We start from the raw sequence: 13450 nt of genomic DNA, 5'->3' as shown, positions 1-13450 counted from the left end.
CAACCTGTTTGATTTATATACTTATTTTTGTATTATATTGTAATTTTTCACCCAATAAATTGTTTTTCGTCCAATAGGAGGCATCATTTGAGTATCTGCAGAATGAGGGTGAGCGGACGTTACTGGAAGCTATGGATGCTCTAGAGGTGGCTTTCTCCCACAGTGATGTAAGTGACACCATTGGGATCCACATTACTATAGATAAATGTCAAGGTTCCATTGCCCAAAAAACCAACAATTGAAACAAAATTAATACAGAATCTTGTTGTTTCTTGGCTACAGTCAGCTGACTGTTTATAACAACTGTTCAGTTTTATTCCTGTATACCTGCAGGATCTTCATCAAATATAGTTATGTGCATTTGTTTGTCCAAATTAGTCAGCCTGTTCAGTCTTAGTAACAGTTCATAAAGCCAGTGACTGGATATCACTGAATTGTTCAAGTTAAGTTATACATAATATTTAGTTCAAGAACAAATTCATGGACAAATACTGTTAGATGTCATATTGCTGTTTTTATATGTGATCTAAAGGTTGATTTACTGTTATATACATGTTCTCATTTGTAGATGTTGGAATTCATTTTCAGTTATTTTTCTCCTTTTACATCATTTGCTTTAGCACCATTAAAATGTTGTTAATTGTGATTTTTCCATTTAGTTCAAAAGTGCCAACAGTAACCACATATTCCTAAATTCGGTGGCCACTGTTGTTATGGATTACGACAAGGTTGGAGGCAACACATCTTTATGCCATCTTTGTTACTGTTATTGTCATGTTGTTGTTTTGTTGTTGTTGTTGTTAAATGTTCAGTTTGTACTGCACCAGTTAATCACTCCCATCAAAGAGGTGTCAGCTGACATAGGGATCTAAATTTTCCCCGCCTCACCAGATCAACATTGGAGGTGAAAGCTGTCATCACACATCTTATTGGAAATCACTCAGTTTTTGGCTAAATTGTACTTGTCTTTAGTGAGCCCAGTCATTGAAGTGTGTTCCATGGACGCTATATTGATGTTTTAATATGTTTGGTTGATTTCTGGTCTGATGCCATATCTGGTGTGATGACAGCTTTAAGAGTCCAATGAGTTCAACTTGGAGCCTGGGACCCTTGCCCCCTCTGACTGCATGCTTTCTATACATTACCAGAAATATGCACAACACGATGACCAGCAGAAATGGGTTAATTGCACATGCGCCTCATTGTTGTGCAAAGGTGCATGAAAGTTGCCTTCCTGCATGTTTTCTGTCATATAAGAGGGTTTAACCGTAGGATGGATTGGACATTTTAATCCTGCACTGGCAATTAGATCTTGCACATTGGTATAGTGAATGGGAAACATCTAATATTTTATTTCTTGTAGTCACGGCGAGCAGATTGTAACCATATCTTCCTGAATTTTGCTCCAACATTGGCTCTGACGGACCCAACCAAGGTAATAGGTGGTTTTCATGGTTCTTTCTAACATACTTCAACATATTTTATTACTTATTAACCAATATTTATTTTTTTGGTGTTGTTTACTGGTGTCATCAGTTTTGTGTTTGAAAATTGTCATTAAATTAACAGGTTAAATATATATTATTCTACATGGATTAAGAGAATGTTGTGTGTATTTTAAGATATTTTAACTATGCTGTACAACAATTTGTAGGTGATATCTCTTTGATAAGGTATTCAAAATCAGTTGCAAAAAATAGGGTTGCTTAAACTAAACAAAAAACAATTTATGTGCAATAACCTTTATAGTAAATTTAATTTCTGAGAGGTATTTGTAGTGTGATACTATTATTTTGTATTTTCCCCTTAAAGTTGGAGGAGACTGTCCGTAGCATGGTAATGAGATATGGTCACAGACTTTGGAAACTCAGAGTACTGCAGGCTGAACTGAAAATGACCATCAGGTAGGTTGAAAACTTATCATATCTGTCTAAATGATTAATTTTCTGGGATCAAATTGGTCTTAAATCCTAAAAGTAGAGTTCCTTTTCTCACATATTTCACATCCATGGCAATATACGGTATACTTTCTAGGTTAACCACCAATGGAAAGCGTCTTCCTATTCGTCTATTTCTGACCAATGAGAGTGGCTATTACTTAGACATCAGTATGTACAGGGAGGTCACTGACTTACGCACAGGGCAGGTAGGAGTTGAGCCAAGTTTTATAAACATTGGTGACTGGAAATGAATTTTTACAAAATTGGATAATCTGTTTTTTTATTTAACTTTAAATATTCAAAAAGAATATAATAAATGTAAGTGTATAAGATGGACACAGGTTTGCTTTTCTTCATAACAGCAGATTTTGACTTTTATAAACATTTAATTAAGCATTAAAAATAAAGTTGAGCAGCTTAACAATACAGTTCATTTAATACACTCAATATTATTTTGTCCTTACACTCCGTATATTTCAGATAATGTTTCAAGCATATGGTGCCAAGCAGGGCCCCTTACATGGCATGTTAATAAGCTCTCCGTACGTGACCAAGGACCATCTCCAGCTGAAGAGGTCTCAGGCTCAGTCCAACGACACTACCTATGTCTATGACTTCCCAGAGTTTTTCAGACAGGTGAGATACGTTTCATGATTATTGTAGAAGAAGTCCAATTACATGCTGCGCCTGTTATCCAAATTGATCTCCGAGTTATGAAAAATTAAATATGATATATGTTGTGTAAGTTTATGTGATTATTTTTGAATTAAGTTTTGAAGTTTTTTCTTTTAAGTTTAAACATGAGAAATCTGTTTACACATTAGAACGTATGACAAATTCCATGTAGTTGTTACTGTATTGGCGTGAATTGTATGTTATGTTCAGCTCACAGAACAATGAAAATTGGCAACTAAAAGATTCATTCTAAAATTTTGTTGTTCCATTTTTCAGGGTTTATTTAAAGTTTGGGCAGAGCATGAAAGGAAGACAGGACAAAAGCCTCCACAAGATGTCCTCACCTACATGGAGCTTGTCTTGGACCAGGAGGGGGAGCTGCACTCAATGAACAGGCTCTCTGGAGAAAATGAGGTGATGGCAGAAACATTTCTATAAAACAAGTTTACAATATGAGTAAAGTGGTCTTAATTGTTTACCATCCTTGGCTCTTTTTTTTTTTAGTATGTTAAGAAGTTTTTATTTCATAGATAAGGGAATAGGAAGATAGCATTAAATGTACTTCAGCTGAGGCATTAATTTCTTTAATGAATTGTTATGATTTAATAATTTTGCAGTTGATATTTGAGTTATTTGCACGTTGTCAAGAAATATAAAACTATTACCAGAACTTTTTTATCCTTTAAAATTGGTTTTAACTGAGCCAAACTTAACCATCCCTTTAATTAAAATTTCCTCTCCCAATGAATTTATTTTTGATTGATTTCCTCAGATTGGCATGGTGGCGTGGAAGATGACCCTCCATACCCCTGAGTTCCCCCTGGGGCGAGATGTCATCGTGATAGGAAATGATATCACATATCTGATTGGCTCGTTTGGGCCACAGGAAGATCTGCTCTTTATGGTATGTGGTCCTCTTTCAGTGTGTGTAATGTGTGATTTTAAGCATTTTAGTATCAACCAGGTAAAATGTGAGTTAACTTATTAGGTAAAAAATCTATGCAGTCTATCCCCAGATTGAGCTGGTTAAACTGTATAATTCTTAATTTTAGTATTGAAGATAATTGGTATTGCTTTGTGTGAAATGACAAAATTTCCTGATTTTTTTTTCTTGGTGTAACATAAAGTGATGTGGTATGATGTTTTCTTTATAAAACCATCCATTGTGTTGTAGAGAGCCTCTGAGCTAGCCAGAAAACTTGGTATTCCACGTATCTACATATCAGCTAACAGTGGCGCCAGGATCGGTCTGGCAGAGGAGGTGAAGCACCTGTTCAAGGTCGCCTGGGAAGATACCCAGAACCCAGATAAGGTATGGCAAGGGTTTGTTGGGATCGATGGGAGATGATTCAGCACACTACTTGAAAGCTGAATTAAGCTTTGGTGTATCCATAAATATTTTTAGTTCTATTTGTTACAGTTCATCAAAAATGATATTGAAAACTGAACATGAGCAAAAATGTTCATAAGCTTGGAAGTTGGATCATTAAGTATTTTTCAATATGTGGTGGTTCACAACTGGAAATGATGTGTTTTGCATTTTAAACAATTTATGATGGGTTAATTCTCCTAATTGATTTTCTCTTCGACTCACTTTAATTTTTATGATAGTGAAAAAGTGAGTGAGCAATTATAAGAATGCTTGCGATTTCAGGGTTTTAATACTAACATGTGTTCCTTAAAGCCTGAAAATTGAATTTCCAAATTCTCTAACAATCAAGGATATTTATGATTTCAGGGTTTCAAATACCTGTATCTGAGTCCTGAAGACTTCAAGAAGGTCAGTCCTCTAAACTCTGTCCGCGCTGAGCTGGTGGAAGACGAGGGAGAGTCCAGGTACAAGATCAAAGATATCATTGGTAAGGATGGACTGGAGTATTATTTATTTATTTGTTTGTTTGTTATTATTGTTATTATTATGATTTTTTTTTTTTTTAAAATTCACATAGATATTTTAAGTTGTATCAATGGTTAAGATCCTTCTTAAAGCAAAACCATTGCATGTTGGGATTTTGAACATGTGGACAGTTTTTTGTGAGAAAATAAGTTTTCAGAAATTTGAAATTATTAGTAAAAAGTGTTTTTTAATCTGAAGTCAAAGTCAGTATCTCAGTATCACTATTAATCCAGCTGTGTGGTTATTTCTAGTAATATTTTGTGTGATATTGTATTTCCAGGGAAAGATGACGGCTTAGGAGTTGAGAACTTGAAGGGCTCAGGCATGATAGCAGGAGAATCGTCACAGGCCTATGAAGACATTATTACTATGAACTTGGTAAGGGATTATTGCATGGACTGTTATTTATATAGTGATTTTTATAATTATATTATTTGATGTGGATTATTGTGTATTATTAATCTGTGATTATTCACCCATCTGGTTGTTATTGAGAAAAGTGATAAAATGAAATTTTGTAAGTGGTATTCCACAGAGAATGCAATTAATGCAATACAATTCTAAAGAGATGGGCTGGTAAAATGAAACTTTATTAACTTTAATATTAAAACAACAAGAAGGATTACCTACATCAAGGTTTTAGCTTTTGAATAATAACTTATATATAGAAACAGAGCAGGACTTGGTTCTAGCTAGAAAAATAATACCCTTGCCCCTACTTAGAGTTAAATTTAGCAAACATTATTTCATTGATGTAAAATTAAAATGCATGTATAATGATCTCAATGTCTTCCTCCAGGTGACATGTCGTGCTATAGGGATAGGTGCTTACCTGGTAAGACTAGGACAGAGAATTGTACAGGTGGAGAGCTCACATATCATCTTGACTGGAGCAGGGGCACTGAATAAGGTGAACATGGGTTTAGTAGTAAAGATAAAAATCTTCTGGATTTATCTTTTACATTGTACTATCTATTGTAATATCTTAAAATCTTAACTGTTCATATATTTATTTGCATTGTACTACATATTTTAATATTTTCATATCTTAACTACCTATTCATTTATTGACTTTATTCATCCTATTTTGTTCATTTTACCCATGTAAAGTCTACTGAACGTTTTATATGGATTTTAGACTATAAATAAATAAATATTATTATTATTATTATTATTATTATTATTATTATTATTATTATTATTATTATTATTATTATTATTATTATCTGGATATTAGGATGTTGTATATTTTTGTCCACACCCCACCCCCTCCCAAACAAGAAAGACTAGCACTTCTTTTATTTACCACTTGCATTTTCCAGTTACTCTTGTATGGGTACACTTTAATCTCTCTGGTAGTGAGAATCGGCTCCTAAGATGTGATAGGTGATTTTTGGAGATTTTGTTCTGGCAATGGCAATAAATTACGCCTTAAATGTAAAATATTGAGGTAATGAGGAGGGGGGTTAGGAAGGGAGTGAAGATAATGTCTGACTGAAAGAGGGGACAGCAATGGGGTGAAAGAAAAATTATTCGCATTTGATTTGATTCATACATAATTATTTACCAGTTTAAATTAGTAATGAGATTTTTGGCCAGTTTTCCAAGTTAGGTGACCCCCCCCCAGACCCTTGTCATTAGTCCACCCAGACATGTCTTCCTTCTTTCTTACAAACCACAATTATATGTCTACATTTATAAAGGAAGTAAAACTTATATGATTTATGAATGTTTATTTTCCTGTCTATTTCAGTTGCTGGGCAGGGAGGTATACACCAGTAATAACCAGCTCGGTGGGATACAGATCATGCACAATAATGGAGTGTCTCATGACATTGCACCCAATGACCTTGATGGTATCTACAAACTTATACAATGGCTGGCCTACTTCCCCAAGGTAGTCACCTCATGCTAAGTTTTATTTTGGGGACACTTTAAGGAATAAAACATATTTAGATATGAAATCTAAGAAAATGCAAATGGATAAAAAAAAACAATTTAGACTGTGAATGAAAAACAGTAAAAAGGAAACAGACATAACAGGTAGAATTAATGACAAAATGTCTAGAAATAAAACCATGGGGTTCAAGAATTTTGTGAGGTCATCACATTACAGGATGTATTTTCACTTTGGGTAAAGCACTTTCAGTCTGCATTTAAAATATGGTTCAGGCACCTATGATTTTGTTGCATTTAAAATATGGTTCAGGCCCATAATTTGTAATACTGTTTCAGTGCCGAGATGGCCCCTTGCCCATCCTCCCACCTACTGACCCCATTGACCGTACGGTGGACTTTATGCCCACCAGGGCCCCCTATGACCCACGGTGGATGCTGGCAGGAAGACCAGACCCAAGTAAGATATGACTAAAACAATACAAAATCTGTGTACTGACACTTAAACTCTGTTAGCTTCACCAATTTTTAAAAGAACACAGTAAATCAACTTTATATAAGAAGAGATTAATGAAAAATTTCTCCATTCCTAATTTGTTACCACTTGTACAGGTTGACTTTGCTTTTTTTGGAGAATGTGGAATGCAAAAAATGTTTTATTATGTGCTGTAAAAATTTCAATTTGTTATGTTTGGGTTTCATTTTTGTATATCAGACAGCCCAGAAGTGTGGCAGAATGGTTTCTTTGACAAGGACAGTTTTATGGAGATTATGCAGCCGTGGGCGCAGACTGTCGTCTGCGGGAGAGCTAGGTGAGGAGGCTGGGGATCTTGAAACTGCCAGCTTGCCATCGTCTGCTTTATATCAAGTAGTAAATCAAATTATGACAAGACCACAAAAGAGGGATTGGTGAATTTCTACAACTTTGTTGTTTTGACAAAAATGTTGAAAATGTTATTTTTTAAAGGAAAAGTTTTAAGACAGCATAGAGTGTAGAACCAAATCTCAATCAAAACTGAGTTATCTGTTAAAGTAATAGCTGAGTCATTACAGTCTAGTGACATTTTGTTCTCCCCCCTCAGGTTGGGAGGTATTCCCCTGGGGGTGATCTGTGTGGAGACCAGGACAGTAGAGGTCACCATTCCTGCCGACCCTGCCAATCTGGACTCTGACGCCAAGGTAAGGCAACGTCTGGACAAGTTCTTAATGTTTGGGCTTTAGGGGTTTTTTTTTTTCGTTAATTTGAATTTAATTTGTGAGAAAATTGGCATTTTTGACTACATTCATGAACTATTGCTGTTTATGAATTAGACCTTTTCTATACACAGTTGTGACTGGAGGAGTAGAGCGGTCCTTAAAAGTGTCATAATTGGTATCCCTTGGTCATTTTGAAGCATGTATTCAAGTGAAATGCAGTTTTGTATAGTTTTGAATTGCCTCCTGTATAGTTTCCGTCTTCATAACTTTGCTATAACCCATGTTATAGCCTATAGTAAAATAATTGTATTTTGTAAAAAAGAAGAAAGTCTGTAGAGGTAGTATCTTCTGGTTCTCCAGGACATTCAGCAGGCAGGCATGGTGTGGTTCCCAGACTCTGCCTACAAGACAGCTCAGGCCATCAAAGACTTCAACAGGGAACAACTGCCACTCATGATCTTTGCCAACTGGAGAGGTTTCTCTGGGGGGATGAAAGGTAAGGTTCTTTAAGGGGAATGAAAGGTGAGGCTCCTTAGGGGAATGGAAATTTAGGTTCCGGGGATGGGAGTAGGGGGATGAAATGTGAAACCAGGAAACGTAATGGGATTGTCAAGTGAAAAGAGAATATTCCAAAATCCTTTTTGGGCACCCTGAGCTTCAGAGCTAACTTGACACTAACCTTTTCACTGTAGCCTATCTCCATCGTGTCAAGTAACCTCTGACCAGATTCGAGTGCCCCCGCCGCCCGCCAATCAAATTTAAAGCCCGCACTCAATGACTCATTGAACGATCTAGCCAATGAACGCGAACGAGTCAAAGCGCGCTTTGTTCAAATCCGGACCAATCAAAGATAAGGCTGAATATCAGGGACTTGCTGTAACCTGTGGGCAGCACGCAAAATACATCATCCCTCAGTAGATAATGATGCAGGGCATCATACTGCTCTGGTTTCAATTCCGATATACTCCACGCTTTCTTTGTGTACGGTTATGCACTCGGAACCACTCGGAACTACTCGGATGTCTCCGCACTCGACAATAACTATGTTGTTAGTATGGAGCTTGCGGAATCAGCCGAGGATTGCCGATTGACGATCAACCAATCAGCGTTTTCACCAAACTTTGGTGAAAAATTTTGAAACATGGATTCGATTGGCTTATATAAAATAGGTCAAACTATTTTCGTCAGAGGTTACTTGACACGATGGAGATAGGCTACAGTGAAAAGGTTAGTGTCAAGTTAGCTCTGAAGCTCAGGGTGTTTTTGGGTGGAGTTGCTTTGCTTATTTGGAGTTTGATAATTGTCAAACTGATTCTTAATAAGCTGTCTGTGTTTCCATATAATTATAAATTCTAGTGTATTACATGGTTAAGGTTCTTTGCTACCATTTTCAGACATGTATGACCAAGTGTTGAAGTTTGGTTCCTACATTGTGGATGGTCTACGTGAGTACCGTCAGCCTATCCTGATCTATATCCCGCCCAATGGAGAGCTGAGGGGCGGGGCCTGGGTGGTCGTTGACCCATCAATCAATCCAAGATACATGGAAATGTATGCCGACAGAGAGAGCAGGTGGGTACAGTGACAACTGGTGAGGATAATGCTTATTTACTGTATTTTTTGATTTCTTAATAATCCTTATTGGCCATACTGCTGGTTTAAAGAAATCAGGTTTGAACATTTTTAGAAAGTTTGCCAAAAAGTACATTTGACTCGTGCTCCCATAGGTTTACTCCCACGCTCCATATTTCAGGGGTGGTGTTTTAGAACCAGCAGGTACAGTGGAGATCAAATATAGAATCACTCCCACTCTCCATATTTCAGGGGCGGTGTTTTAGAACCAGCAGGTACAGTGGAGATCAAATACCGTCACAAGGACCTGGTCAAAACTATGCGAAGACTAGACCCGAGCTATATCCAGCTTTCTGAGAAGATCTCCAGTCCTGCTCTGTCCAAAGAAGATAAGCTGGTGCTGGAGAAACAGCTGAAGCAGAGAGAGGAACAGCTGGCACCAATCTACCACCAGGTGGCAGTGATGTTTGCAGACCTCCATGATACGGCTGGGCGTATGCAGGAGAAAGGGGTCATCACGGTAAGAAGATTAACAAACAGATTGAGGTCAAATTGAAGCATTAAGTTTTGTATTTTAGAATTAGTTCAACCATTGCTAGATCTTAAAAAATACTGCTCTTTATTAATTGGAAATACATACTTATTGCTTAAATAATTACCTGAATATTATATTGAATTCAGAACATGATAATTTACTTCATGGTGTATGATTCTTATTCATCTGATGATGATTGTTTTATAAAATGCTTAAATAAACAAAAAAAAATAGATTAAGATTTTTAGATTTTTATCCTAGGACATCCTGGATTGGCCAACAAGCAGGAAGTTTTTCTACTGGCGCATGCGTCGTCTGCTGCTAGAAGAAAAAGCCAAGAAACTCATTTACAAAATTAACAAAGAGATGACAGACGGCCAGATGAAGAACATGCTTAAGAGATGGTTTGTGGAATCCGAGGGCACAGTAAAGGTAAAGATAGCAGAGACATTTTTAATACATTGTACAAATTGTTTGGCATTTTATTTACTATGACCTTTTGTCTTTGGCATCTGTGTTTTAATTATTTTACTAAGCTAAAAGAAGCTCTGAATATTCTCTTATTTCAGACATATTTGTGGGAAGACAATTCTACAATACAAATGTGAATATTTCAGGTATAAAGAGCTGTGAATGTTCTTTTATTTCAGATATGTTTGTGGTAGGAAAACCCTACAATGTAATTATGGATATTTCAGATATAAAGAGCTTTGAATGATCTCTTATTTTAGACATATCTGAAAGAGCTCTGAATGTTCTTTCACTTCAGACATATCTGTGGGAAGAAACCCTACACTATAAATATGAATATTGCAGGTTACTGGTACAAAGAGCTCTGAATGTTCTTTTATTTCAGACATATTTGTGGGAAGACAATCCTGCCGTAGTGGAGTGGCTAGAAAAGGCTCTAGAGGAAGAAAACTCTGTGTTTAACGATAACCTCAAATGTCTGAAGAGGGACTGCGTGATTGAGAAGCTGAAAAAGTGAGTTTTAAAAAACATCATATTTTGCAATCACGCTGACACATTTTATAGTGTATGCTGAGATCTCAAGCACACACACACTCAGATTCTTCCATCAGTTATTTCTGAATCTTTTGAGACAGTTGTAAAAAGGTCCCCTTTATTTGAGATACGATTTAGCCAGAATCTTTCAGTTCACATGGAAGTAAAAATAAATCTGAAACAAGACTTACAAAGTTATACAGCAATGATACAACATTGTGATTAATACCACACAGTCTAGTGATAATTTCCCAAACGTCTCATTTAAAGCTCACTTACGGTTCTCAATCTGCCATGGAACATAACGTTTTTTTTTTTCTTTTAATGAAAAATGTTCTTAATCTGTTCTAGGACATTCTGAAGGACTTCCAAAAACAGTTCTCAGACCGTTACATTTATTACAGAACAACATTCAACTTCTAAAAAAAACACACCAAATGTTTTTGATTAGCTTGAGACCCCACACGTGAACAGTTAATGAGACACATTTTCACAGTGAAATCTCGTACACCAATGTATGTATCAGAACTTTCATTCCCTCTGTCGGTGATCAGTTATTTCATTTTCAACCTGTCATTCCAGCCTCCTGGAAGATAACCCAGATGTAGCCATGGACTCCCTGGTCCACATCACACAACATATGACTTCAGGACAGAGGAAGGAAGTGGGGCGTATTCTGGCCACTATGGACCCACCCTCCACCCCTACGTCACCTCAGTCTACGGATTGAGCCACAAAGTGGTTACAGTAAACTGGACTTAGGCTTCTTTGAATTATTTTGCCTGTGCCTGTGGAGAAATACTAGGACTATACTGTTAGGCTGGATGGACCATTTGGCTGTTGTATAGTGTTAAAGACTGGGTTCCCATGCCTACATTGATCTAATAGGATCAATCCATCTCCAAGAGGTTTCTTACTAAATTGCCTTCAGCTTAAGCGCCTTAAATGTCTGGCACACCTACTGAAGCTGCTTAACAATAATTAATTATCCCCTGGAAGCCTCATTAGGTGTGACAGACATCTAAGCTGCTTAAGTTGATTGCAATTTGGCGAGAATCCCCTTGGAGATAGATCGATCCAAAGTTAGTACCATAGGGTCTGGGAATGGTTCTAAAGATATATCATTTCGTCTTTCTTGTTCATGGAAAGAAAAATGAAATGGAATATTTATCATTTTCTGTTATTGAAATAATGTGAACAAAATTGCAGTTAACAACTATAATTTTTCTGAAGTGCTTCAGTTTATTTCTCAAACAACTTCATTGCCAGAGTACAGATGTGTAAGCAGCTCTTTAATGTAATGTAGGATAGAGTTTATCTGCCCAGTTTTGGGGGCGTATTAACCAGGCTTGTATTCCATTGTGCCATTGGACAGTTATATATATGTCCACCATGTGATCAATGTATCGGGTCACAGAAACTTAACTTATCAGCAGGGGCGGATCCAGGATTATTTGAAGGGGGGTGTCTGCAGATGCCCCCCCCCTCCCTCTCTCTCTCACACACACACACACACACACACACACACACACACCCTAAATCTGCCACTGAACAAGACACAGTTTTGACACTACATGGGAAGTATACTATAATATGTGCAGTTTTGGGAGGATGTAGAAATATAATTTGCTGTGTGGAGGAGACTTAAATTGTATATGGCAGTGTATAAATGAATTTTTAAGGTTAATATGTGACAATGATGCTATCAGACAGAAGAATGTGTAATATTTTGTAGCACAAATCAAGTTCATTGATGTTCAGAAACTGAGCAAAACAAAAAATTTGCATCATTTAAGATGTTAAAAAATATATTGTTTCACAGATTGCATGCTATAACAAATATTTATTAATATTTAGAGCTGAATTGATTTCACTTGGTTGACTTAAGTGGTATTTGAACCAACTGATTAACTCTTTGTCTTCATGTCTGCATCTCTGCATTGATATCGTCAGTAATTTATATGTCGTGTGCAATAAATGTGCAAAGGAAGAGAAGAAAGTTTTTTTTTTCAAACAATTGTAATCTGTAGGTGCAACATGTCAACAGTGGTATAAATTTCACTTTTACTTCTGCATACTTCAAACTGAGTTTTGAAATCAGGATGAAGTTTTTATGACTTGAAAGCTAGCTGGATGTTGACATCAATTTCCAGTAGCTATAGTAATTACTCGCCAAGGGGTGATGCAATTTGCAAAGCGGCATTTTGTATATATATATATAAACGTCATAAACACGGCGTCAGCTACCTCAAGTAAGCTGTATATAGCAGGAAGTAAAGATAAACGCCATAAATACGGTGTCAGCTACCTCGAGTAAGCTGTATGTAGCAGGAAGTAAAACAAAAAAAAAACGTCATAAAGACGGCGCCAGCTGTCTCAAGTGAGCCGTATGTAGCAGGACGTCCGTAAAAAACTAAAAAAAATTATAATAAAGATAAGGTAATCGTTTCTATGGTATAAATACTGAGCAAAGAATTTGCGAAAAAAAAAAAGATATGACGGGTCACAGGAATAGTATTTACACAGATATTGCTTTTCACAGATTTATCTGCGCACATTCCTGAACTGTATTTTTGCACAGATTTCCGAAAATGACGTCATCACCCTGCTGGCCCCTGGTAGAAAATAGTCCCTTTCCCGCCCACTTCGACTTCCGAGACCGGTTGTTCATGGTTATATGAGCGACACTTGTACAGTTAAAAGACGTCACAGTAGAAGGACGTGACCTTTTAA

At 36.7% G+C, this 13450-nt stretch overlaps 1 protein-coding gene across 5 annotated transcripts in view; it reads left to right on the top strand.

The window, feature by feature from the left end:
* LOC106166475 (acetyl-CoA carboxylase) overlaps positions 1-12801 on the top strand; it is a 37218-nt gene extending 24417 nt beyond the window's left edge. For 3 of the 5 annotated variants that reach the window (XM_086995284.1, XM_086995278.1, XM_086995274.1), the window contains 22 exons: positions 78-167; positions 660-728; positions 1364-1435; positions 1813-1904; positions 2035-2146; positions 2421-2576; positions 2892-3029; positions 3388-3519; positions 3790-3927; positions 4354-4474; positions 4793-4890; positions 5312-5422; positions 6266-6409; positions 6748-6868; positions 7124-7220; positions 7491-7587; positions 7966-8101; positions 9000-9177; positions 9430-9697; positions 9974-10144; positions 10569-10696; positions 11300-12801. In XM_086995284.1, coding sequence (XP_086851410.1) covers positions 78-167; positions 660-728; positions 1364-1435; positions 1813-1904; positions 2035-2146; positions 2421-2576; positions 2892-3029; positions 3388-3519; positions 3790-3927; positions 4354-4474; positions 4793-4890; positions 5312-5422; positions 6266-6409; positions 6748-6868; positions 7124-7220; positions 7491-7587; positions 7966-8101; positions 9000-9177; positions 9430-9697; positions 9974-10144; positions 10569-10696; positions 11300-11447 — 2817 coding nt within the window. In that variant the 3' untranslated portion in view covers positions 11448-12801. Of the gene's footprint in view, positions 1-77; positions 168-659; positions 729-1363; positions 1436-1812; positions 1905-2034; positions 2147-2420; positions 2577-2891; positions 3030-3387; positions 3520-3789; positions 3928-4353; positions 4475-4792; positions 4891-5311; positions 5423-6265; positions 6410-6747; positions 6869-7123; positions 7221-7490; positions 7588-7965; positions 8102-8999; positions 9178-9429; positions 9698-9973; positions 10145-10281; positions 10336-10568; positions 10697-11299 lie in introns of those variants that run through there. The other 2 variants (XM_086995291.1, XM_086995296.1) reach the window with 2 other exon arrangements.
* The last annotated feature ends 649 nt before the right edge of the window (positions 12802-13450 follow it).

This window comes from Lingula anatina, chromosome 1 (genome assembly GCF_051362555.1).
Source record: "Lingula anatina isolate TDL-2025a chromosome 1, LinAna3.0, whole genome shotgun sequence".
Lineage (NCBI taxonomy): Eukaryota > Metazoa > Brachiopoda > Lingulata > Lingulida > Lingulidae > Lingula > Lingula anatina.
The sequence above is the reverse complement of the archived record's forward strand: the minus strand, read 5'-3'. Positions and strand labels throughout refer to the sequence as shown.